Source organism: Clytia hemisphaerica, unplaced genomic scaffold (genome assembly GCF_902728285.1).
Source record: "Clytia hemisphaerica strain Z4C2 unplaced genomic scaffold, Clytia hemisphaerica genome assembly, whole genome shotgun sequence".
Taxonomy (NCBI): Eukaryota; Metazoa; Cnidaria; class Hydrozoa; order Leptothecata; family Clytiidae; genus Clytia; species Clytia hemisphaerica.
In genome coordinates this window covers 1,385,464-1,412,157 of record NW_027104378.1, presented here as the reverse complement: position 1 = coordinate 1,412,157, position 26,694 = coordinate 1,385,464, and the positions used below count along the sequence as shown (strand labels likewise).

The 26,694-nt window shown below is 35.6% G+C and overlaps 2 protein-coding genes and 1 long non-coding RNA gene across 3 annotated transcripts; 1 reads left to right on the top strand and 2 right to left on the bottom strand.

Moving 5' to 3' along the window:
* Positions 1-65: 65 nt before the first annotated feature.
* LOC136819099 (uncharacterized) lies at positions 66-5,927 on the bottom strand. The gene is made up of 3 exons (XM_067075271.1): positions 3,796-5,927; positions 3,325-3,396; positions 66-2,916 (listed from the first exon to the last, which is right to left on the bottom strand). The coding sequence occupies exons 1-3, from the start codon at positions 4,216-4,218 to the stop codon at positions 730-732; spliced, it is 2,682 nt and encodes an 893-aa protein (XP_066931372.1). The 5' UTR covers positions 4,219-5,927; the 3' UTR covers positions 66-729.
* Positions 5,928-17,305: 11,378 nt separating this feature from the next.
* Positions 17,306-20,718, top strand: LOC136819091 (uncharacterized). The gene is made up of 6 exons (XM_067075260.1): positions 17,306-17,452; positions 17,553-17,808; positions 18,160-18,251; positions 18,956-19,108; positions 20,164-20,250; positions 20,510-20,718. Exons 4-6 carry the CDS (start codon positions 18,973-18,975, stop codon positions 20,716-20,718), a joined length of 432 nt encoding a protein of 143 aa, XP_066931361.1. The 5' UTR covers positions 17,306-17,452; positions 17,553-17,808; positions 18,160-18,251; positions 18,956-18,972.
* Positions 20,719-23,041: 2,323 nt separating this feature from the next.
* On the bottom strand, positions 23,042-24,572 carry LOC136819059 (uncharacterized). Its single transcript, XR_010848388.1, has 3 exons — positions 24,424-24,572; positions 23,916-24,120; positions 23,042-23,601 (listed from the first exon to the last, which is right to left on the bottom strand). It is a non-coding gene; the product is annotated as an uncharacterized lncRNA (long non-coding RNA).
* Between the last annotated feature and the right edge of the window lie 2,122 nt (positions 24,573-26,694).

Sequence of the window (26,694 nt, the reverse complement as noted above, 5' to 3'; positions counted from 1 at the left end):
TTACTGGATCTTGAAAATCAGCAATATTTTACTCGAAGTTAGTAAAGAACATTTTCTTACTCAGGCATTATTGCTTTATTAAAGAAATCCCATTCAAACTATTTCAACTCATAATTTGTTTGATTTTTTGAGGTCGTGAGACTTAAGTGTCCTTTAGTCAAAGCACTTGTTATACATTTTTGGAAAGCTAAGGGGTAGGGGAATCAAAATAGCTTGGGTGCCACTTTTTTTCGGACACTTCGCTATTTTTTTTCGGACAAATATGACAGTCAAAAATTAATGAAAATTTTAGCTTGAGAGACCCATTAGGGTGCATAGAGTCACCAAAAGAAAACCTATCAAAAATGACCAGAAAAGCCTCCGCCTTTCCTATTAGTCCAGGGGCTTATATATCAAAAGAGCTTCTCGTGTGCACAGGTTTGTTACAAGCAAACTAATTTTCGATGCCCTGACCCCTCAAGGATCAAGAAAATCTTAGGTTAAAAAATTCTAACACCCCTGTTGCCATGGAAAATGGCGTCATTGGTTACCATAGCAACAAAAAATTAAAGTCGTCAAATTCAAAAAGATTTTGTTCCATTCGAAAGAGCATGAAAAACTGGTCACAACTTATTATATCTGAAAATGCATATATCTCGAGATATTAAGGAAATAAGACATATTATATAAAAAAATATTATAAAAAATGTTATAAAGTATACATATGGTCTCTTAACAACAAATACCATTTTAATAGCTTGAGTGCAATGGATTCCTCCCGGCCGAATGTTCAATAGCTATGTCTCTCAAGGAATATTTAGTTTGGACATATTCGTTTCCTTCTATGTCTTGTTTTAAATGAGCAACATTGTAGTCCAACAATCTTTCATTGGGAAAATAGCCCAGGTTGAAATTGCCTTTCTCTACAGCATACGCCTGAAAATTTTCTGAAAACAATTTGGTGTCGTAGATGTTGACTTCAAAGTAGACAAAATCATAAACAATGAATATATTACGAACTTGACCAAATATAGGCAATCCTGATATATTAACACTTAGTGCCAAGATAGCATCGGTTTTATATTTTGTGCCATGACATACGACCCAGCTAACTTTGTATGGATCGACCAACTCGACACCAGGCAGTAATCCATGTGCATTAAAGTTAATTCTCAATAAAGCTGCTTCTTGATTATCAAGTTTTTTACAAACACCATACTGTCTTTCCTTTTGAAACAAGGGGTGTGATGAGCAATTTTCATTATAATCACCAAAATTACAGGTTTCCAAATACTGATAGCGTTTTGCAAGTGAATACGGTAGATTTTTGAAATTCTGGACTTTACCAAGCGATTTAAAATAATTATGGGCTGCTTCGTAACTGTAGCATGAATATCGTATCGGTGGTCCAAAAATCTTGATGGAATTGACTAAATGGAGAATAAAATGATGTTTTGGCAGTAGGTTCTTGTCAGGAAAAAATTCTTTAAAAGTTCTCAAATGTTGTTGCATTTTTTGATCTAATTCTGTTATTGTTGTTTTAATGAAAACTGGTGAAAATAGGAACTGCATAATATCCACAAGATCAAGAGCAAATTTGAAGTATTCGTTTTCGTTACTAATTAGTGGTTCGAAAACAAAAGGAAACACGCGTAAAAACAAACGGGCCTGATCTGCGTTGAATTTAAGTTTGTACTGTTCGACATCAATAACAGAATCTCTTATTTTAGGAGGTTTAGACGGAGTTTCTGAATAACCAAAATTGTGATTCAAGAGCGAACCATTTATATCTTCCAAACGCATTGCACCTTCAACTTTGACAAAGTGCTCAATTATAGATCTCAATTCGTACTGCACAACCCCTTCAAATGCATCGTGCATGATATCTTGTGGAAGCTGCTTACTTATATCGAATCCTGGTAGTTCAGTTAAAATGCTTCTCTTGTTGAGTCCATAGCTAGTTTTCAAACCTGATCTTAATTGTTCTGTTACAGCATTTTCTATCTCGTCACAATGGCTATCGTATAGTTCTTTAGTTCTCATTGTTAATTTATTCAAGTCAAATTGAGTTTGTAAGGAATCAAAATCACAGTAACATCCTCTACATTTTTGATAAGCTCCCCCACAGCTTTCTTTAAATCCACCCCATAGATTTTGCCCAGGATTATCACCAAGGCAGACAAGCACTTTCCCATACAGAGTTAAGTTTCTACCATTATCAAACTCTATTTCATGACCATGATAAAGCTTTTTTAGATCTTCAATTATTGGCGAGAGAATTTTTTCTATGCCATACTTTTTTACCAGCGCTGCATTTGCAATAGCCAGAAGTTTCACAGCACAATGACGTGAACGGTATTTTAAAGGAAGATTGGCAATACAATAATAGTACATGTCTATTTTATGAACACCAGTAGCGCTTCCAAGAGGATTGCAGATTTCCAATTCGTCATGATATAAAATGAGAATAAGGGCATTCGGATGTTCGGAAAAATAAGGGTCATCTTTGAAGAAAGAACCATCAAAAAGGTCATAAAACACTCCTTCTCTGCATTGAAATGGCTTTTTAAGAAGTAAATGTGCTAGTTTGTGGTTTCCAAGCATCTGCTTAAGACTATCTAACAAAGGAACATACATGAATGTTTCCTCTTTGTTGTAAATAGTAGTTTCTGAGTGTTTTCTTTTCCTGGCCAAGCGTGTACCAAGTTCAACTTTTTGTGGATCAACATAAGGTAAGTTGCTTTTGACAAACGATTTATGTTGAGCTTCGGTGGATACACCATCAAATATGTTTCCAACTTGTTCAAAGATTTCTGATATGGTTTCTAATGTAATTGGTTGATTTGATTGCTCTTTCTTGGTAATTTCCTGTTTCACAACATCTATGTATTGGTTGACAAGACTGGAGGTGTTATCAATGATTTTGTCCATTGTTACCTTTGGTAAGAAAAAGAAGTAACAGTGTCAATAAACTTTTTCCTGTTTTAAGAGAAGAGAAATTGTATAGCGTAACCATGGGGTCCTGGGATTTGGATCTGGTAGAGCATAATGAAAATGACCACAGCAAAAATTTCAGTTTCATCAATTCTGAAGATATCGCGATTTGAAAATTAATGGCATGCATTTTACACAAATTTCAAAATACTTATATATCTTGATTGACTTGATATTGACACCAAGGGTGGGTACTATGACAAAAATGGGTGCTGGGTATGTGTGGACGATAAGGGTCGGTTTTTTCACCTTCAAAAGTCTCTCAGGGTTACTAAAATTAGAAAATTTCAAAGTAGTCTCTCTCTAAGGGTGGGAAATCACGATTTGTATATATTTACTATAAACACAAACCTGGGTTAGTTTGTTTCTCTCCTTGGTTTTTAGGATAAACATGGCAGCAGATTTCTTCAAATTGAATCTCCCCTAAGAGATGTAAAAAAAATTAATGTTAAAATAATATGCCTATATATTACCTTATTAAGCGCACCAGACTTGACGGCACCGGATATAGTGGATGTTTGACGTCAGTTAAGAATACTTTATACGTCACCGGACAACTGACAACCCCAACACCGGACTTAAGTCCGAAGTCCGATGTGTCCGGTGCGCATTAACTTTTTTTCCGACGCATGTCCGGTGCCTAGGGCTCCCGGCATTTAACACTGAGCTTACCACGTCCGGTGTAGCAAAGGATATTTTGACACCAGACAAAAACACCGGACTGTCCGGTGCGCCCGCGGCAGAGCCAGAGGGTTGTCAACAGTATTTGAACACCCAGACAATCCCAATTGCCAAGATTGCAAAATAGAGACAAAAGCTTACATTATCATCTTCATACTCTTGATTCTGCTGGTCCAATTCATCTTCATCATTAGAAGAGGAATCAAAGCTGTCGGGTTCATCACCTTCTTCAGCGTTATCATAAATTTCTTCCTCTACTATGTTTTCTTCTTCACCGTCTACTCCTATCTCTTCTTCATGGTCATTCTGTTCTGATTCAATATTGTTTAAAAAGTTTTCATTCCCAGGTGTGTTATCACTAGGAAGGTTGTAAACACTGGTATGGTTTCTCACAACATGTTTGTAATAGGAGTTATAACGCCGGAAAACCAAAGGACAGCCTGATACATTGCACTTAACATTGAAATTCAATTCATTAGCATGAACAACATTGTAATGGTTCATCAAACGTCTTAATAATAAAGTTTGAAATGAAGAACATAATAGGCATTGGAACACTGTCATTTTACAAAGTTCCTTTCTCTCTACATTTTCCCGCCACTAAAACGAAAACAAAAATGGCGCAATTGTTTTGTTCGTTCAAATAATTGACATTAAACTCTTTTAAACATGTGCGATTTGAGATTAGTATCAATTTAAGTAATACTTACCTTTTCAAAAAATATATCCATTATTATTAGCATTTTATAATCATTTATAACAAGTTCTGTAATCTTTGGCAAGTTAATTGACTTGAATTGAATTGATTGATCAGTTAGTAGACGAAATTAAGTCATTAAAATATCTTCTTTGCTATGGAGATGTCTCGTTTCAACGGATGCGGGTTTTTTCCCATGTGCGATGGGCAAAAAACAACAATTTGAGGCAAGTTCACAAAGCGAAAAAGAAGAAGAAGGTTCCAGTTCAGTTGATTTCCACCTTCAAAATGAAATTGCTTGATGAAATTATTGCAGCCTATCCAGAAGTTGCTGAAACGTTTATAGGTAAGCATTTATTTCTTCTTTTCTTCATCGCTATTTGAAGAGGTTGTTGCTGTGATAATAAATGGTCAGATTTTCTTTATCTTTTGTATATATCTCTAAAAGCCAAAATCTATTTGATAATCCCTTTAGCTTCAATTGAGCTAGAATCTGAAAATTCTGTGTGTGTGTGTGTACTCTTAGGTGCCAAATAAACGGGGGGGGGGGGGTTCGAATAAACGGGGGGTTGGAAAATTTTCGAGATCTTAATAAACGGGGGAGAACTAATTGTCGGGGGGGTTGGAAATTTTACTTCTGAAAACCCAAAATAAGGTAAATATAGGCTATCGATTAACCGATTGAATTGATAGGTAATCGATACTCAAGATTTTTTCAAAGCTCAATTATTTATCGATCAATTTTGTCATCGATTGTTTATCAATTATAGATCGATTATACTTCGATTAAATCGATCGGCTATCGATCACAGCTTTTGATCGATTAAATGTCGATCAAAAATTGATTAATCATCGATCAAATAGTTAATCGATCAACTATCGATACGTGATCGAAGATAAGTAAATAATTGATAAGTAATCAATGCTTGAACGATAAGTAATCGATGATTGTTAACAATCGATGCATGATTGATAATTAATCGATAGGTTGTATGTAGTCAATATGTGATCGATAAGTAATCGATAGCTTGGAAATAATCGATCGCTAATCGATACTCAAGATTTTTTGAAGGTCTGATTACCTATCGATTCTATCGGTTAATCGATATCTAATCCATCGATTACTTATCGATTATTTATCGATTACTCAAGATTGTCGATTATATCGATTAACTACGCCTGGAATAAGGTCCGGGGTGGTTGGAAAATTTTCAAAAAATTAACAAGCGGGGAGGCCCGTTTATTTGGCACCTAAGAGTATGTCCCAAATACTTTATGGGCAGCCAGGAGGCTTAAAAAATTGTAATTTTTTGGCCTGGGGGGGGGTACTTGGGGGCAAAATGGGTGCCAGGTACATGCGGGTACGTGCTTAGCCATAAGGTTACCTTTTTTCATGCCTCAAAAGTCTCTCAAAGGGTACAAATTTATAAGTTAGTCTCTGAAAGGGTCCCAAAATCAGGAAAATAAAAATCTTTCTCTCAAAGGGTCATGATTTCCAGAAATGTTGATCAAAATTTGGAAAAGATCACCCAAGAGGCAGCGGGAGGTAAACGGCGGTAAATTTACCGGCTTTTTATAAAAGGGTATTAACTAACGGCGGTAAATTTACCGCCTTTCTATAAAAGCAGAAGCAGTAAAAGGGTGTTAACTGAGGTGGCGAGAGGATTGACTGCGTGTACATGGTTTCAAATTATGACTTTTGAACACTGTGACCTTTGACACAAAATGGCGCATGTAATGATAAACAAAGTTAAAAATGCTGCGAATGCGCTAGAAATCGCTTGCAAAAAATCAGCAATAATAATGATAAAGTTTTTGAGGGAAGGAAACGTCATGGACACAGAAAGTCCAACGGATTTACACTGGGACATACTAAAAATAAATGACGAACTAGCAGATACTTTTAACGAACAACCCAAGATCGTATATAGAAGAAACAAAAACCTTCGTGACCTAATAGGTCAAACAACAATAAAAAATAATAAAGTATTTAGAAAATCCCACACACTGAGAGAAGGCAAATGTCGCCCATGTCTCACAAATTCCAGAAACCTTTGCTGTCGTCAAGTAACCACAACCTCCACGTTCGCGTCACAGCAAACAAAACGCCAGTTCAAAATATTCCACAATGTCAACTGTAAAAGCAAATACGTCATCTACCTACTAGAATGTCAAATCTGCAAGATCCAATACGTCGGTAAAACTGAAACACCCTTCAACGTCCGTTTAAACAACCACAGAAGCAATGCACTTCATCCGAAAGAAGACACCATCCCAGCGTGCAAACACTTCAACAAGGAAGGACATAATTTCAATAGAGATGCTAAATTTACGATCATTGAACAGCTAAGAAATATCGAAGGAAATGAAAGCCAGCTGAAAAACACCATTCTATCACGAGAGAACTTTTGGATCAACAAACTAAAAACCTTAAAACCCAAGGGTTTAAACCAAGAACTCAATTTGATAGCGCCTTAAGTCTGTGTTTACACGTCCATTTTTTCCAGATCACTTACAGACGGCTCATAAATATACGTCACAAAAAAGCGTTTATTTGACGTCAAAAAGTTTTTTTTTGTTAAAAAAACTGAATTTTTTTAGCTAGAAATATACCTTGAAAACGGCCCTGGCCGAAACATGTTGGAAATTTCTAGCATCTAATGGTATTTTTGTCTCGATCCTCCGTCCGATATATAAGCAGCAATATATATATTTTCACTTTTTTTGCTTTGAAGAGCTTAAACACGACATCTAGCAGTTTGGGCTTTTTTATAAATCTATGGGTAGTCTCTTTTGTTTTCACTGCACTTATACCAAGGAACTTGCTTATACAAACCTCTGATTGCGAACAATTCTCATTGCTGGTCTTTTTTTCGCATACAATCAGATTATTTTTAATTTTTTAATAACCGGAAACACGAGTTTCAAATATAGTAAATTTTTCACCCATTTTTCTGTCATTACAGTTTTCAACGAAAACGATTGATACCATCGCATAGAGCATGAAATTCTGAGCAACAAGGTATACTACAACAAGTTCCTTACTCAACCAAACGAGGACCGTGTTTTTTTTATTGGGACTTTTTGTAGTATAATTGTTTTGCTCGGAATTTCATGCTCTATTATGCAATGGTATCAACCGTTTTCGTTGGACACGAGTTTCAAAATTCGTCAATTTTTTGCCTTACAGTTTTTTGCCTTTAACGCCAGTCTTTGGCCTATAAATATTTTTGCGGAACCCCCTCGCGAAAACGTCTTCAAATACATCCAACTTTCGAATGAAATTCGTGTGGTTGCGTCCTAGAAAAGTTGTCGTGGATTTTTTGGCCCCCTACTATAGAAGAAGAATCCGCTTTAAGAAAAAGTATGGCGAAATTCCTGAACTCTTCAAACGAGCGTAAACCAGTTGACCATGAAAAATCCTCTTCGACAAATAAAACAGTTTCTTCTGAAAATTTGGATAGTAGTAATAGTGGATAATAGTTTGGAAATCACTGTTAATGAAATACCGAACAACAATAAAAGTAAAAGCGCGAGTAGTTGAGGTCACCACGAGGTCGAGGATGAGGAGATAATAAGTAATAAATGAACGATAGTTCCCGATTATTACTTTTATGATGTTAAAGCTTTTCGACAGTCAGTGGTGTCTTCTTTTCAATGAATTAAAGTACTAGTTACCCTTCCAATTTAATTAAAATTATTGCATAAGTATATATTAAAACACTTGGGAAAAACACTATACAAATGTTCCTAGTTGGATAGGCTTCGTCCAATCATCGGGTGATCATTACGAAGAAGTTTCAAAAGTTGTTTACCTTCCAAGCATATCTGAGTCACCAACAAAGATTTCAACAGTGCAAGAGATAAGGGTCTGAGAAATTATGCTTCATGCTAATAGTGTGGTCGCCTGACATTATTTGTAGGAAAAAAATATGATCCGGCTGAAATTTTGCACAGGCCTTCCTTATAGTATCCTTAAACCACAAAAAAAATTCCCCTAAATTCCCACTGGTGGAACACCCTTTTTAGGCCATTTTAGTGATGACGTCATAACAGGAAATTCAAAATATCGTCATTTTCAGACTTTTAGCAATATCTTCGCTGAAAATGGTTCAAATGTGATCAAATTTGGCCAAAAGTTGTGTTTTATGATGGCAATTAAGATGAAAGTATAAAGAATGACAAAGTTTTATTTTTCAGGGGGTTTGGTTGAGTCAAAATAGTTCAAATTAGCAATTTTTGCCTATTTTTGCCTATTTTTTTGCACTTTATCATCGCCTTATTTTAAAAGAGTCATTCAAACTCTTGATAAAGTATTCTAGCTTCCCGAGTAAAATGTTTGAACTTTTTAATGGATTCCCCAAGGGATCAGCATGCAGTCCATTGATTATTGTTAATTAATTGATCGTAAAATATCATTGCATTTGCGTGTATAGTGCGTTCACTCTACTTTGGATAATGTCTTTATGGTTGAAAGAAGAGAATTCTACTTGAAAGTCGTTAACGATTATCTAAAGTAGAGTGAACGTACTATAATATTTGAGACTTGCATTCTTATCTAAAGTACGGGTCGGTGTGAGTTTCTATGTCACTTGTATTTCTTTTATTTAAAATGTTTATGAATTTTCTTGCTTATGTTCTAGTGGTAAACAATAATAAAACTTAGTAATATTGATTGGTAACTTTACTGGTATGAACCAAGAAACTTGTACGAACGCAGGAGTACTCAGATTTCATACTAAAGGTTAGTTTTATAATCGTTCGTTTTGCACATTTGCTTGAAAATCCATGACAAGACCACCAGTACATAAATCTAGCTGTCAAAATTACACAATCATCCGGTGAAGACCTTAGAAATTAAACCTATTTTTTACTCTGTTTTATAGATAGTTTGATAAGCTGTTCTTGGGTTTGTACCTTGTCTTACTGTCTTAGAAATTACCCCTGCCTCATCGTCTCAAGAATTCATCTACTGATCTCAGTTGTATGCATACCCGTGTCTCATTGCTTTATAACCCTGTCCCACCTAACTATCTCAAAAGTTTTGACCTGCTGTTCATGAAAAATTTCTAGACTTTAGAACAGAATTTTTTCGTAAAAATGCGTCGCCGGACGCTAAAATTTAAAAATTCTAATAAATCATAATTATAATCCTTTTAGAACAATGGATCCAGAAAACTGCGTTATTTGTGGCACAAAAGGCGATGACCCTACCAATCCAGTTGGTGAGAAAGGACTACGGACTATGCAATATGTATGCGGCAAGAAAGGAGAGAGTGGGCTGTTACAAGAGATCAAAAATCTGTCAGCTAAAGAGTCCAAAATTTTCGTGCATGAAAAGTGTCGTAAACGCCTAACTGATAAAAGAACGATTCCAATCGAAACCCTTCCTCCAAAACGACTACGATCTTCGTTGGATAGAGTTTTCAATTGGAAGAAAGATTGCTTTTTATGTGCCAAACCATGTGATAGTAAAAAAGATGATTACAAGGAAGTCGAGACAATCGAGAAGCGCAAACTTGTTTTGGAGGCTGCATTAAACCGGAAGGACGACTGGGGAGAAGAAGTTAATGGAAGATTGCAAACATGCATAGATTTGCCAGCAGAAGAGGCAAGATACCACTGCTATTGTATGATGGATTTCTGCTTACACGATCAAACCCCGAAGCCTAAAAAAGGCAGACCTGAAAATATAGAAATGTCTGAAGCGTTCGAGTTGTTTTGTCATCACTTCGAAAACATGATGGATTGTGAAAGCTACACAATACAAGAACTTCACGAAAAGCTCCTTGAATTCAACGAGAACGGATACACTCTTCGTAGATTTCGTGATAAACTAAGTGCCAAATACGAAGGGCACATCTACTTTGTTAAAGGAAAAGGTCGCCAAAGTGACTTAGTAATGTTCAGAAACCTTGCTGATTTTCACCTCCGAAGACTTAAATCATTAATGACAAAGGAAGGCGTCTTAAGAGCAGCTGCGCAAATCATAAAATCTGATATTCGAGATCTAGATGTCTCCAAGGAGCACTATCCTAATGCAAAGGACATCATCGACGAGATCAAAGGTGGAAAGTGGGTTCTAGAGTCGCTTTCAATACTCATTGGCCAACTTGTTGGATCCAAAGTTAAGCAGCAATATTTATCACAGTGCATCGTCCAAGCAGCTCGTCCAAGCAGCTCGTCCAAGAACTATCATTACGCCTATCTTGTTCGGTCTTGGTGTTCAGTTAGACAAAACATTTGGCTCAAAATGGCTTGTTAATCATTTGTCAAAACTTGGATTAGCAATAACACCCGATGAAGTTACAAGATTCAAACAATCAGTCATCACAAATCTAGATGCCGATCAGTTGTCTCAAATCAGCTTAGAAACGCTGACTCAACTGTTCGCTCAGTGGATCGCAGATAATGCTGACCATAACACTGTCACCCTATCAGGAAAAGGTACATTTCACGGTATGGGCATCATTTGTACCAGTGACAAACCACCTCAAGGATATTTCGGACGTGTTCCACGATTGAAAAAACGCCTCAAAGTCGAAAGGTTAACCAAGAAAAGAGGAGTCGAAATTGTTGATTACTTCAAGAACCAGAACACCGGACTGAATCAGCTATTATTGAAGCCTTACCATGAACTTCAATCTGTATCTACAATTCCATCTTCAATCAATTACGACATCATATGGCATTGTGGTTGGTTCAGTCATTCAAAAACAAGACCTAATTGGAACGGCTATATGCAATTAGCAACTGGCACTACACCCGATCCCAAATCCAAGTCTACCGTTACATTTCTACCTATTATCGATCTGACACCATCAAGTCCGACATGTATCTACTCAACGCTACAGTTTATCATCAACGAAGCTAAGAAAGCTGGAATCACAACACCAAGTGCCACCTTCGATCAACCGCTTTGGTTAAAGGCCATGGGAATAATAAAGCAAGAATCACTGGATATTGTATGTCGGCTTGGAGGTTTCCACACTTTAATGAGTTTTGTGGGAAGTATCGGGACCATGATGAAAGGCTCAGGTCTAGAACTGCTATTGGAAGAGATGTATGCCGAAAAAAGTGTACCCCAACTCACATCTGGAAAAGAAATCGAGTAATATTTGGAGCACACAAGAGGAAGTCGGCAAAGCGTCGATTGAGGCTTTCAAAATCCTATATGGTGGCAAACTGAATTCGACATTACCTCAAATAAGGTTTGTTTTGAAATGAGTCATTCTATTCCATTTCTTATAATTTACGACTCGTCCTCAATAAATCCTTACTGTCCTTTTTAGACATGACAGATATGTGGATATGGCGTGCAAGGGAGTGATTGAGCCGGCGAACATGCCTCCAACAGAACGAGCCGTTTACTTTCATGGATTGCAGTCACTATCAAATATTGTGCTGGTCTCTCATTAAAGATGATGAAAAGGATTTCTTTGTCTTCGACGTATGTAAATGGGGATGGAAAACACACAAGGCGGGTGTACTTATTCCAGTTAAGACCGGATTCTCTCCTGAAGGTAATCAGATGCAAGTGCAAAACAACTACCAAAAACCCATGTGGAACGAAGATTTGCACGTGTAAGAAGATTCCAAATCTCAATGTTTTTGGCTCCCTAATATCTTACATTTCACAGCAATTAGGCCATCTTAAATTCAATGGCGTTTAAACATCTTTATTGGTATGCTAAATATTTCATCATGACTTTATTAAGAGTTTTGATGACTTTTTTAAAGTCAGGCGATGATAAAGTGCAAAAAATCGTCAAAATCAGGCAAAAATTGCTCATTTGAGCTATTTTGACCCAACCAAACCCCCTAAAAAATAAAATTTTGTCATTTCTTACATTTTCATCTTAATTACCATCATAAAACACAACTTTTGGCCAAATTTGATCATATTTGAACGATCTTCAGCAAAGATATTGCTAAAAGTCTGAAAATGACGATATTTTGAATTTCCTGTTATGACGTCATCACTAAAATGGCCTAAAAAAGGGTGTTCCACCAGTGGGAATTTAGGGGAATTTTTTCTGTGGTTTAAGGATACTATAAGGAAGGTCTGTGCAAAATTTCAGCCGGATCATATTTTTTTCCTACAAAGAGTGCTTTTTAAGCTCGCACGACCATACTAAGCGAAAGCCGAAGTCATTGGTCTTGAGGAAACCGATTTAGTACTCGACCATGCCTTGCAAGCCAGCGCTAGAAGTATTAATGGACCCAAGGTATGTTAAGTTAAAAGATTTCATCGACTTTCGGATGGGGGGGGGGTTTCCATGCGTCTTGTATCTTTATCGCAGTAACGGTATTCTGGTTTCTTTTCTAGAGTCTGCGGAAATTAAAGAGCTAATCAAAAAATATGCAATGAATTTTTTTCTAAGGGAGCCATTTTTCTTTTTTGAGTTTCATAAAATAAAGCATCTGCCCTAAAATTGCATTAAAACCTCTTCAATTCAAAAATATCTTTAAAAAAATTCCAAAAGATAAGTTTTTATATAAGAACATTAAAGCTAAAATTCAGTTCTTTGTTAATTTTTTGGATAAATGATTATAGGGAAATAAGGCAGTTTTCTGGGGGGGTAATTGTCCCGGGGGCAATTGTGTGGGGGGTAATTGTCCTGGGGGCAATTGTCTGGGGGCAACTGTCCGGGGGCAATTGTCATGGGGGGCAATTGTCCTGTCACCAATTACTTTAAATGGAGTGATTTCAGGCTCAACATTGTTCTTTATTTTTAGGCGGTTTTGAGACTCATTATTATTGTTCTTAAAAAATTAGTTCTTATACAAAAAAGTGTACTTTAGGAATAGTCTTCGGTCTGGAGGCCGGGAGGGGCGAAAGAGGACGAGACGTGAACATTCGTCACAAGCACAAGCCTCCCCCCCCCCAAGGGCAGAGCATCTAAAAAGATATTTTTTACCCAGGATCGGCTTTTTATTGTATTTGGGTCGCGGGTCGGCCCTTTACAAGAGTCAGGGTCGAGGTCGAGGTCGGGTTAATATAGATTGCCCAGATTCATGATGTTGTTTCTTCCGATTCTGAGCCGGCCGTTGCGGTTAAAAAATTTTTGCGCGCACCTTATTTTGCGTGCACCTTATTTTATCTTTTTTGTTTTGATAAACAGAACGCCAAAGAATAGTGCGCATCTTCTGGGTAATTAGTTACGTAATGACAGATGAGTTTTGTCTGAAGAAAAGTGAGCCTCTGGTACCCAAGGTATATACATATGTATTATGCAATTACGCTGGCACAAACGACTAACTAAAAAAAGCATGTAGAATTTCAGTCACGTGACTCTTAAGCTCTCAAGTTCGAATCAAAATTCAATTTTCAATTTGAAAATTATTGAAAAAAACGAAAAACAGCTTTGATTTTTCATTTTTCAATAATTTGAAAATTGAAAAACAGCTTTAATGTTTGATTTTTCAATAATTTGAAAATTGAAAATACAGTTTGATTATTTATTTCTCAATAATTTGAAAAATAAAAATTAGCTTTAATTTTTGATTTTTAAATGAATTGAAAATTGATACTAAACATGGGCGAAAAATCTTTCTTTCGTTCGTGGGTACGTAGGCGGTGGTCGACGGCACACCAAGTCAACTTGCACACTGCGGAAGTAGTCCTTAATTTTCTTCTAAATAAGCCTCTAAATTTCGTTTTTTATAATAAAATAGAAAATTAAAAGTTGATTTTGATTTTTCAATTTTGGTTTTAAACTGAAAATAGAAAATTGGAATTTTTCTGTTTTTCGTTTCAATTTGAAATTGAATAATCAAATGTCTCTTTCGGGTCCTGTAATAATTTCCTTTAATTATCATGTAAATATATAAATTATTGAAAGTTTTGAAATTTAAAAACGAGAAAATAGAAATAAATGAAATCAAAAACTTGAAATCATGTCTACCTTAAGGGAACTAATTTTCGCGGTTGAAAAAATGGAAAAAATCGCATTTCGTGGAATTAATTTTTGCGGTTTTGCCCTTTTTTAGACAAATTTCTTTCATTGTACTAGGGGGGGGGTTTCAGGGGGTACCCGATTCCGCAATTCCGCCAATTTTTTCTCCAATTTCCGTCAAACCGTCTTAAATTGAACCAAAATTCCGTCACCGAAAATTCCTTTGAAATTCAATATTTTTGTCGAAAATTCCGCAAATTTTGAATATCCTTTACCAATTCCGAAATTCCGCAAATTTTTTTGCTAAATTCCGTTTTTCCGCACTAAAATTGTCTAATTTTCCGTCTCCGTCAGAGAACCCAATTTCCGTAATTCCGTCTAAATTTTCGCCAAATTCCGCCACTCCGTCCGAAAAAAGGGCAGATTCCGCTCCTCCGCCAACCATGAAACCCCCCCCCTACTAGGGGTTTTGTAAATTTTTGGATGAAATTGGCATAAAATTGTATTTCACGGGTTTGAGTTTAATTTTTTAGCAAAAATTAGCTTTTCCAATAATGTCCTGGCAGGTCAACTATTGTATTGTAGTCTAAACTCGAATTGAAATTTGGAAGCCGGCAACAATGAGCGTACCTTGGCAGTCGTGAAACCCCCACCTCTGAGTGGATAGTACGCACACGATTTTGCGGGGGACCGGTAGCCTGTAATTTTTTATTATCAACTTAAACTTTTGAAAAACTGCAGATGTGTTCATGTTCCTTGATCTAAATTTGTATTTTTCCTTTATTTAGAAAAATTGCGGATGAGTTGCCACGTTAGCTTAATGTAAAGCACCTATATAATATATAGGAGATCTAGGTTCAAATCCTAGGCGTGGCAGGTAAATTTTGGAAATCGACTCTGAAAGAAAGAAGTTCACTTCAAAGGTGAGAGAGGGAATTCATCTTAAGATTTTATTATTACATAGCAAATATGAGGAGTTGCTGGCTGTTAGGCAGAAAGTGCCAATTTACATACTTACCTGTTAAAGTGCATAAAGCAAATACCTAACACAGGTTGACCCTGAACATTCCTCAATTTGCCATGTTATAATTATGGATTTATGCGAGGGGTTTTTAAGTACTGAAAAAAATTACGTACATCCTTTAGAAAAATCACAAAAAAAATCAAAAATCAAAAATGTCAATGAAGCAGAATGAAGTTTATTCTTTTACTTTAAAAAATAACTTTAGTTTCATGAGGGAGTCCATCCTGCTTTGTCAACATGTCAGCCCATCTCCACAAAATTTGGTTATGTAATGAAATTAGTTTTTACCCATGTTTTAAAGAGACATGTTGACACTCCTGGGCTTTGGACCAGGCAATGGCGAGTTACCTCCAATAAGGGTATCGAAAGTGCCAATCAATTTTTGAAATTTGAAAATTGAAAAAAAGTCATTTTTTGATTTTTCGAAAATTGAAAATTAGTATTTTCTCATTTTTTCGGACTTGCGAAATCATTAGTTCACGGCAAGGTACTTCACAAGGGAGTGAAAGTGCCATTTGTCTCTCTTAATTTCTTCCATTTGATTTGACCCAAAAAAGTGAATTTTTGTCATATTTCAATTTGAAATGAAATGAAATGAAATGTTGATCAACAGCCACCAGTCTTTTTTTCTTTTTTTAATAGTTACAGTATGCGCTAAAATTAATGCAACCTATTATTAGGCTTATTGTAGAGTAAAGCCTTTGTAGGTATAGAATACATGACGTCAGTTTTTCATAATAGCAGTGCTTTACTTATTGTAAGCACATTAAGACCAGACCTTACATAGCCTCTGTAAAAGAATGTTCTTATAATAAGTACAAAATAGCAGATAATAAATAGCTCGATTTAAAATCAGAGGAGGTTCCTTTTAATAAGAAAACATTATCACTTTAGCATTCAGACACACTTTTCCCCTTCTCGATTTTCTTTTCTTTGACGTCATAGCTCCATTATTCTGAAGTTTTTTTCTTCTCTTCTTGTAATTTGAGACACGGCACACCTTAAATATTCTTTTGTCTATTTTGCTGTACATGTTAAACAAACAAATACCCGAGAGCTCTGTTGTTTCAAGGGTCCATCCACAGATCTGTAAAGCCCGAAGGGCTAGATTTGCGGCCTTTATCGAAAAGTGAAGCAAGTTTTGGTAGGATTTCCTACCAAAGAAATCACGTGACAACAAGCAATTTCACTGGTTTGAGAGATGCGAAATAGCGTTTGCCACCTAATTTTTTTGATCTCGCGCTCTGAAAACAATTAAAATGCTAGATCCTATCCATCATCTGTGGGTCCATCCAAATCAAATAAAAAAGCTAGGTAACGTCTGCAGAAAAACAAAATAATTTTATCAGGGTCCAGGCCTATTGATTATCGACCTCTGAAAAGGAGCCCTCTTTTTTGCCGTTTACACCGGTGAAAAAATAATCATATAATTGCCCTTTCGTTGAGGCTCATTGCATCAGGATATGAAATATTCTTTCAGCAGGTCAAATGGGATGTACGGAAAAAATATTGAAGCATTTTTCTTTTCAAATAGATATTTATATCGTTGGAGAGCTTATAAATTGCTGATTCTAAAAGTATAAGAATCGCAATGAAATGACAGTGCAATAAATTTTCTTGTTGCTTTTAAGCAGGCTTTATTTAACCTTGGAAGGTGTAGCAAATGTGACATCGACTCACAGACAGTTTTTCATTGCTTGCCAAAATAACTTTTTTCTTTCACATGTCCATTGTGTATAATGACCCGCCCAAAAATTTTCCTTTTGCCACATGTGGGAGATCATGGTTCATGTCTTTATTATTGTTTTATTAATCAAACAGAAAGACTTTATAACACTTTGACTATAGCCTCGAAAACAATACTTTCTCGGCCTCTTAAATGTGATTGGTCAACGAGACAATGCTCTGGCTAGTAAAACAATTATTTTACCGAATCGTGAATTTGATTGGCTAACAAGCAGCGCTGTTTGTCAAAATTGACAATATAATGAAGAAGCAAGTAAGTTGGTTAATTGTCGAATAACACTTCAACAACAAAGTTCAACCATCAGTGCAGCTCCGCGCAAAATGGACGATTTTACTTTTAAATTCTATCGTGCAGCAGCCGGAAGTAACAGAACCGAGGTACTTCTGAGGAAAGCAAACGCGACTGCTCAAAGACTCTCATCAGTATTTAAGGTAAGAGAAAACTGCTTTGCGTTACATACTTACAGTTTTTGTTTTGAGGGTGGGGGTATACAAAAACGTCCATTACAATGAAAACTGTAATTTTATTTAGATATCGCCAGGGAGTATATTCATTACAGAAGACTATCATGCGGGTGAATCGGATTTCCCAAGAGAAGACGGTGGGAAGACGGTACATTCTTACTATTAGAGACTGCACTACCAGGTACGACCTACAGAGTAGAAGGAAGCGATTATCAACAACAGCAAAGAATAAGCATTCCAAATTGCCCTTCATCATTCAATGCCGCATTCAATAAGCCCTCGACATCTAGCTCAAGCTCAAGCTCAAACTCAAACTCAGGGAGGTAAGAAATTCAATCATCAAAGTTCAAACTATTTGTTTGGTTAGTTACAGTTTATTTTCTGATTTAGACGGCTAGGGTTATTTCAAATAATTCAAGAAACTAAAAATACGTCTAATTTCAGTCTTGTATGATCAATATAATCAATGTTTTACCGCCCCTAATATTTTGTGTCATTTCTTTTATTTTACGTACGCTTCCGTTCTCTGCCTACATCGTTTAGAGAATATTTTTCGTTTAATTTTCTAATATAGGAAATTAAATTCGAGCTTTTATGTACTTCACTTTTTATGTACGTTGCTCGCGATAAAGTTAGTCGCTGAAAAATTAAACACATGCTTATTTTAAATTTAGATTTGGCGCCTTTCGAAAAAGAAGTTCACCTCCTACTGAAGATTTGGTCCAGGTGAAGATCACTTATGCTGAAGCGAGAAATAATAAAATCGGTAAGAGTTTACAGTATTCTAAAAATGACCGAGATGTTTTGAGTTGAACCTTTTTCGATGGTTCCTCATTCTGGTTGTTTTTTTTCTCAATTTTCTCAATGATTCCTTTTGACATCTGGCGGTAAATTTTACTTTCATTTCAATCCGGCTTAAAAACCACCTGGGCCACGCCAAGACGGGCAACTTATGTAGAAGATAACTGGCATCAAATCTTAGATAGAAGATTCGCTTCAGCTCTTCAGGCGATAGCTTTATTGGTTTCAACTGTTTCTAAAAAATAAAGGATCATAAGTCAGTATTTATCAATACACCTTTCCCGTAATTCAAATTTCTCAGAAATGGCCCGGGAAAATGTGCGCTCCAGCGTTGTGTATAAAATTTTTTGGGAGGTAAAAAACGCGTTTTTGCCTGCGAGGGGTTAGGGAAAGTGGGATTTGAGCCTCTAACTTTTGACAGCGACCTTCTTTTGGCAAAATATTTTCAGGGTGGTATAATATCATGAATAGATTGAACATAATAAAATTTGAGGGGATTTTGTTCGACAAAACTTAAGAAAAGCTAAAAAAACCAACTTTCCCTAAGGGAACGCAGGCAAAAACGGGTTTGTTTACCTCCAGAGACCAAACGGTGGAGAGCATCAAAATAATGCGCGCGCATTAGTTTTACGAATTACGGGAAAGGTGTATTCATATTTTTTTTCTCAGGTAAACACCTTCGCGAGATGTATTTTAATATCGATGAGGAATCCGCTAATGTTGACTCATTGACTGAAAAAGCTCGCCAAGGCTTCGACAACGACACTTTGGTTCTAGTCAACAGTTCGTGCTTACCAATCGAGGACTCCGACGCAAATAGAAGTAAGTATAACAGTTTAGGATATCCTGTATTTACGATATTCGTTCTTATACTGCAATTGCACTGCTGGACTTAAAAAATTGTTGGTTTGCCTTCATCCGACCCTAGATTTTGGAGGTGGGTCGGTCGGTCGGAATTTTTTGTTATTTTGGCGATTTAAGAATTTTCGTCCATGGAAAGTTTAACAGTTTGTTTACATTTAGGTAATTTTGAATAAAAAACAGAAGTGCTAGCAGGAAATTTACAATTCTTATGCTTGAGACAAACAAGATACGAGTTTTGATTTTTTATTGTTTGAAGTTTTTGAAGGAAAAAAAATCTTCTTTAAAATGGCAATAAAATTTTTTGGGTCCTCGGGTAAGTTATGGCATGTCTCAAAAAATGAAAATTACCATAATTTTTAGATCGCATTAGTCGACAGAAAATGACCAAACAAATGGATGAACATGAAGGGTACTATGATGTAGTTTCTAACCTGATGTGTAACCTAATTGTTTTTTCACTGATTTTCGCGAAAAACCGCAAAAACTCATTATTACGTCATAATCGATGACGTCATCAAAACTAAAAATTGAATTTCTCAAGAATGGTTATTCCAATTGTCTTCAAACTTTTACCAAAGATGTATCTCACCAAAGTCGATCTTTTGGAAAAAAATATTTTCGAAATTTTGATGACGTCAACAGAAATTAGTAAAAAAACGAAAAATTCTACTTTTTGCTGACGTAATCAGAATTTTGAAAAAATTATTTTTTTAAATGTTTGACTTTAGTGAGATGCATCTTTGGTGAAAATTTGAGCACAATTGAATGAACCATTCTCGAGTCGGCAGGTTTCGAGGTAGGGTCGGTCGGGTGACGGCAAATCAACAATTTTTTTAAGTCCAGCCCTATATTACGTCACTTTGTTCTTTTGCTTATATACCGGTTTATTTTTTAAAAGTTCATGGTGAATTCGGGTTCCAGATCAATTAACGATAATTTCGATACTATTTCGCAATACTCTGCAAAGTGATCTTTCTTTTGGAACAATAAAACTTTCTTTTTTTTCTGACCAGAATTATCATTTTGGAAGAAGAGTGCAAGAAAAATCTTCGCCATCGAACACGAAGATAACGTACAAGAAAGCAATAGAGAATTACTGAGTAAGTTCGTTGGAATTTTTATGTAAACTTTTATTTTAGTGGATCGTGATTTAGCGAGATTTTCAACCAAAATTGTATTATTAAAGTACATCAAAATACTATACAAACATCTACATAGGTACATATGATGAGAAATAATGTTATACAAATATCTATATACGATAGTGAATACTTTATAGAAATGCTACATTGACAGGAAAAATACTTGAGTAAGGATGAGATTCGATAAATAAAAAGCGAAATTTTAATTCATTTTCAGGTCTGATTGATTCCAAACTTGACAACTTAAATCGATCGATGGAAACTAACAGAAGTTTATTGGCCGTTGTAGACAAATTGAAAGAAGCTTTTAAATGTGTTATATGTCGTGAATTTGTTCGTGGTCCAGCTGTAGCTTTTTCAAAATGCTGTAAGCAACAAATGGGAGATGTGACTTGCACAGGGGGGGGTACAGCCGCAGGGTACTAACCCATAGCCGGGTGGTGGTGTCTAATTTGGAAATTCAAAAAAGTTAGTACCCGGTACTAATTTTGGGGTGGGGGTGGGTATATCTCCAATTTTAAGTTAGTACCCGGTACCAATTTTAGGGTGGGGTGGGTATCATTTCAATTTTTCTTCAAGTACTCAGGCCCTGAATATGGTACATTTGTTTAATTTTTTGTTTAATTTTTGCCCTACTTTCTAAGAGGAGAATTTTATGACCACTAAGTTACAAATATTGAAATAGCTAATGTAAAGAAACCTATTTTTCAAAATCAGTATTGTTTTAATTAGTGAGAAGGATAGTTCGTCTTTGATATCTCAAGTTAGAATGAGGTATATGTTTGTCATTGCCTTCTGATGAAAAGAATTACAAGCTGTTGCATCCAAAGGGATACAATCTGTCTTTTAAACAATAAAATTCTTATCCAAACTGATGATTGTTTTTGTTAGAGGGGTTAGTTTATTTTAGTTTATTGCAGTTTATAATATACCCTATAGCTTATTTCTGTTTATATTTGTTTGTTTGTTTGTTTGTTTGTCTGTTTATGACAATTAAGACGGAGGCAGGTCAACTAAGCAAAGCCAACCAGAGCCAACAATGCAACTTTTTTCTATTTCAACTTCTTTCATAAGATTGACACAGTTTTGAATAATTTGAATAAATTACCAATCTATTGAAATCCATCCAATCCAAGCTTTCATACTATTCTTCAATTTTTAACAACTTGATTTTTACATCTTCTGATAGATATATACTTTTATTGCCGTTATTACAGCTATATAATATTTTACTTTTGCCAAGGAATTTCCTTGTTTTACCTTTGTAATTAAAAGTTGTGTTTGATTTAAAGAACTTTTTAGAGGATCTGAGTTAAAAACATGGTATATACAAGTCACAATAACAACAAAGAGCTGCTTTTGCTGGCTTTTGAAAGATTGGGACCATGCTTGGCAAGTTTTAAGGGTGGTGTCTTCTATTTTCCTTGGTAATTTTAAAGCCGGTACCTTTTTAGTAAAGGGGGTGGGGGTCCCTTTTTCCTTAAAAAAAAGTAAGTACCCGGTACTAAAAGGGGGGGTGGGGGTCCCTTTTTCCTTAAGAAAAAGTAAGTACCCGGTACTAAAAAGGGGGTGGTGGTACCTAAGACAATTTTTCTTAAAAATCAGGTTAGTACCCTATGGGTTAGTACCCTGCGGCTGTACCCCCCCCTGACTTGCATGGATCAACTGTTATCAACGTGCCCGCTTTGCAGAAACAGCGATTTTGGATTCTATACTGTTACCTCATTCGAGAATCTTTTAACTGCAATGAGGAACCATGGTGATTGAGAACTTTATATATTTGTAAATTTCTTTTGTTATGGAAAGTGAAGTGAAACGTTTAAAAAGATATTCTTATGTTCTTAATTTCATTTGCATGAATTCATTGTTCCCGTCAAAGTTGAGATCGAGATTGATTTGGTTTTTGAGAAATCCTCTTATTAATAAATCTTTATCAAATCATTAAAAATTAGGAATAGCGTTTTTGTAAGCATCATTTTTATCAGAATCAAAAGCCTCAAAATTTCATTTCTTTTTAGCCTTTTTTTACTTAAATGACATACACGCTTGTGTTTTTATAAGAACCAGTAAATTTAAGCTGAGTCTGAGGTTGTTCTTAAATTTCTATTGTTTAAATAAAAAAGCGTGTATTTGAACAAGAATTTAGATGTAACTTTGAGCTTTTTATGAAAAGGTTCCGAAAAACATCTTTACAAGAGAGAAACAGATTTTTTCGTATGAGTGGAAACGTCTATTTTTTTTAAAACTTCAGAACAATTAATGATACGATTGAAATCACTCTAAGATTGCATAATTTTTACTATCCGAAACACGAATTAACCTAGTAACATCTTTAATAATAATAGCGTACTTTGGCTAATAACGAACATTATTTTTATTATTCTATTGTTCTTGATTGTTCTAAACCCGATGTCTCACCATGATATTCTTATAGAGGTTATTCCTATAAAGCAAAAATGTGTACCATGATGGCTTGACATTGGCAACTTAGTAGAAGGGGTAGAGCCACCGAAATTACTGTTCTGAAGAGTCTTTCGACACTACTCTTGGGTACCTAATAGACGGGGGAGGTTGAAATTAAAATGAACGGGGTGGAAAAAATTGGAAAAGGATACAGAATACAGAAGAACTAAGACAAAAGAAAGAAATTTCAAATATATTTTTCCAAAAATCAATAAGCAGGGGGTGTACGTTTATTAGGTACCCGAGAGTAGAAGCCATACCGCTGACTTAAACACTGATCCGCCAATCCAGATAACATACATTTTCTATAGGAATATTGGCTAAGTTCGATAAGGATAAACTCATTTTGTAATAAAGATGTCTGTATTTCTTGACCTGGAAAAGCGGTGGAATATTCGTGTCTTGAGAAAATTGTCATTTCATTATAAAGTAATACAGATAAAATTGTTTTCTTTGCGGCTGTTAGTAAAACATAAGACTTTTTAAAGAAAAAAACAGCAGTACTAAAGTTCAGACAACACTTTGATGAGACTTCCTATCTTGCGAGTTCCAAGGTTCTTTGATAATACCAGACAATAGCTTCTCCCAGCAGCTGCGATCTGAAGTTTAGACAATCTTCGAATATGTCCTTCATAGAAAAGTGTTGTTCGAATTCGGCCCTTCTAACCTGCCGTAAGTCTGGGAAATCAAACAATGGATCACTTCCAAAATCACGTTCCATTGTCAAGTTTCCTCTGTAAACCTGCTGATAGAGATCCACTGCTTCTAACACATTTGGGAGATCGGTCGGCCGTAACGGCTGCAACAAATTTGTCTCGTCTTTTATTGTTCTTGGTTTGCCTCGACCTTAAAATTAAAATTGAAACAAAATTAAAAAACAATAAACTTTGCAAAAATTAATTGTAACAGGTGTTTAAAAAAAGTTTGAATTGACATTGGAAGAGAATGTTATGAAAAGCACCATTTTCGATATTTTTCCAACACCTAAAGATTCAACCGACTTTTGATTCATAAATCAGGATTATCGAGAATAGTCTAAACATAGATATCATTGACCAGTGGCGAATTGGAGGCCGATAGTTTAGAATTTTGTGCAATCTAAAGATGTCAACGTTAGAGACGGTTCAGAATAAGGGCTTTAGGTGTCAAAAATCTTTTACCTCTGATATGATGTTCATTCCACGATCTAATACATATGCCAGCACCATATTTAGCAACAGCCATAGAGACTCTGGATACAGAATATTTTTGAATTTCGTCATTGATATCGAAGATATTATTATTGTCTAACCAGACAAGTGCCGTTTTCAAGGGATAGTTCACGCGCCCGTTCATTTCTACCCAAAATCGTTCTACTGGTAGATTCTGCTGAAATGTAAAATTGCATTGCAATGTTTAGAAACAAAACAAGGCGTCATTTGGAACGCCAAAAGTGATCAGTAATCGTCCAGGTTACAGGGAGTCAAAGCAGAGGGCATTAATAATCATTCAAGTTAGAGAGAGAGAGAGAGATTTTGTTGTCATATCTTTGAGTTGCTGAACTGGACTTGCTATTGGACTACACTCTTGGACCTGGATTTATCATCTTAAACTATTGAAGCTTGCCTGAGTTTGAGAATGTTTAAAGGGAGAGAGAGAGAGACTAAAAACTAAAAAATCCCAGAATACCTTTTTTGACTCTGTTTGACGATAACACTGAATATCCCCTCTCGATCTCAGATTTTCAAAGATTTCTTGCATTCCCAACATTAGATAGAATTCTTTTCCATGGTCGACACGGAGTTGATGAAACATACCATATGAAACACAGCTTTCTCTAAAAATTGAAACAGAAAACATCGATAAGATATATCTCGATATTTTAAATTTCCGTGTTCAGTTCCAGTAGAACTAACCAGAGATAGATTTGTACAGTAGAAACCCTGGAATTTACGAGTTTATATACTATGCCTGGAATTTTGGCCGTAGCAACTTCGTGAAAAAGTACTAGTTTCAAACCCCCGTTAGAACAAAATATCTCATTGAAATTGCCTTCACCTGTATGGATTACCGAGCTAACAGTACAGATTTCGCCTCAATGGTTTTTTGGAGCATCTGTGAGAAAACTTGAAATAGCAAAAAAGCGTTTACCTGTAGATTTCTTTATAGATTACTAAATTATTCTTGATCGGCATAATTGAATGTGCAACTACGAATCTTGAGTGACCATCGATTGCGAGAACATGGGTTACCCCATAGTTTATCAACTTCTCATTCTGATCAATGTGAAGTTTGTGTCCAAAATAGTCGGCACTGTATGGGATCGGGTTAATGAGTCGAGCTGTATTATTACGACGTCTATTATGATTACGAGGATGCTCGACTGCTAATGCATCTCCTACTCTTCTTTCACCAAACACAACTCCTTGACCTTGATACTTTTGATTGAGATAGCCAGTTATCATTCGCCTTCCATACACTGGACCAACCTAGAACAAGATAACAAAACTCTTTTTTATTGCTTATTATACTGGTCTATACTGAGAAGATCTTCGACCCTTGAGGATTATGACTGATTATGATCCTCATTTTTCTTTTATGATACCAGAAGCTCAAAGCCACTTCTTTCCTCAGCCTTCGGTTCATCGTGGATTTATTATATATATAAGTTCTCTATAATAAATTCACGGGTTCATTTTATAAGAAAAGGATTTTCATAAGAATTTTATTACGAAGATTTAATTAGACTATTTTTCCCGCAAAGCCCCCTTCACCCTTCACCTCCCGCAAAAAAAAACAAAGCCTAATTTCTTTCTCTTTAGTAGGGAACATTTCCAGAGTTTCAAGTAAAAAAGTTAAGAGAAATATCTTTACCTCTTCAATTGCTGTTGATACTTCTCTTCTAATACAATCTTGGGAAACCACAGTCGATAGTCCATTTTCAGAAAAAAACCTCTTAATTGAACGTACAGAGAAACCCCTTGTACCAGGATATCTCTCTTTCAAAACGTTACTTATTTGGTAAAAAGTTTTTTCTTCCCTTATAAGTTGCTCGATGTCTGCTAAACTGATGTTTTCCATTATAGCGTCCGTAACAGTAAGGAGGCGACAATGCAAGTGAGGGAGGTTTGTTGAGAGCAAACGTAGGCACGTTTGTTCGTCAATAGCCCGTAAGAAAAAAACACAGTAAAATAATCGTACCAAATATTAAACTTCAGTTTTGTCTCTCTTCATATTTAAATTTTATTTAAACGAATTCTAATGGCACTATCGGCACCCAGACCAGGAAACTTTTAATTTTCAAATTTGAAAAATTGAAAATTAAAAATAAACTAATTTTTAATTTTCGAAAAATCAAAAAATGACTTTTTTCAATTTTCAAATTTCAAAAATTGATTGGCACTTTCGATACCCTTATTAAATCGAAGTAACGAAAGTGCCAAATGAATTTCAAATTTTGAAATTTGAAAAGAAGTAAAAGTTTTCAAATTTCAAAATTTGAAAAATGAAAAATACAAAAAAAATTTGATTTTCAAATTTTGAAATTTAAAAAATTGTTTATACCCCAATCGACGTAATAAAAGTGCCAAAAGAGGTTTTTAAATTTTAAGTATGGATAAATTGGGCTATTCCATTTTTAAACTGTACAGGGGTATTGACGAAATTTTCAAGGGGGGTCTAAGCCTTGATTTTCCAAGGGGTTTTTGTTCCTTTTTCAGCTTTTCCAAGGGGGTTATTCAATGTTTATAGGGGGTTCTCCCCTCATAAACTGACATCAGTTGTTTTCCAGCCCTTTTTCACAAAACTTAGTTTTCCAGAGGGTTTGTATCCCAATTTCCAGGGGATAATTTGCTATTCAATATTTCCAGGGGGGCTAGTGAAAAAAGTTCGTCAATACCCCTGTATAATTTTTTTTAGAATAGCCCATTAGAAGGTTAACAATCTGTGTTGACGTCAACA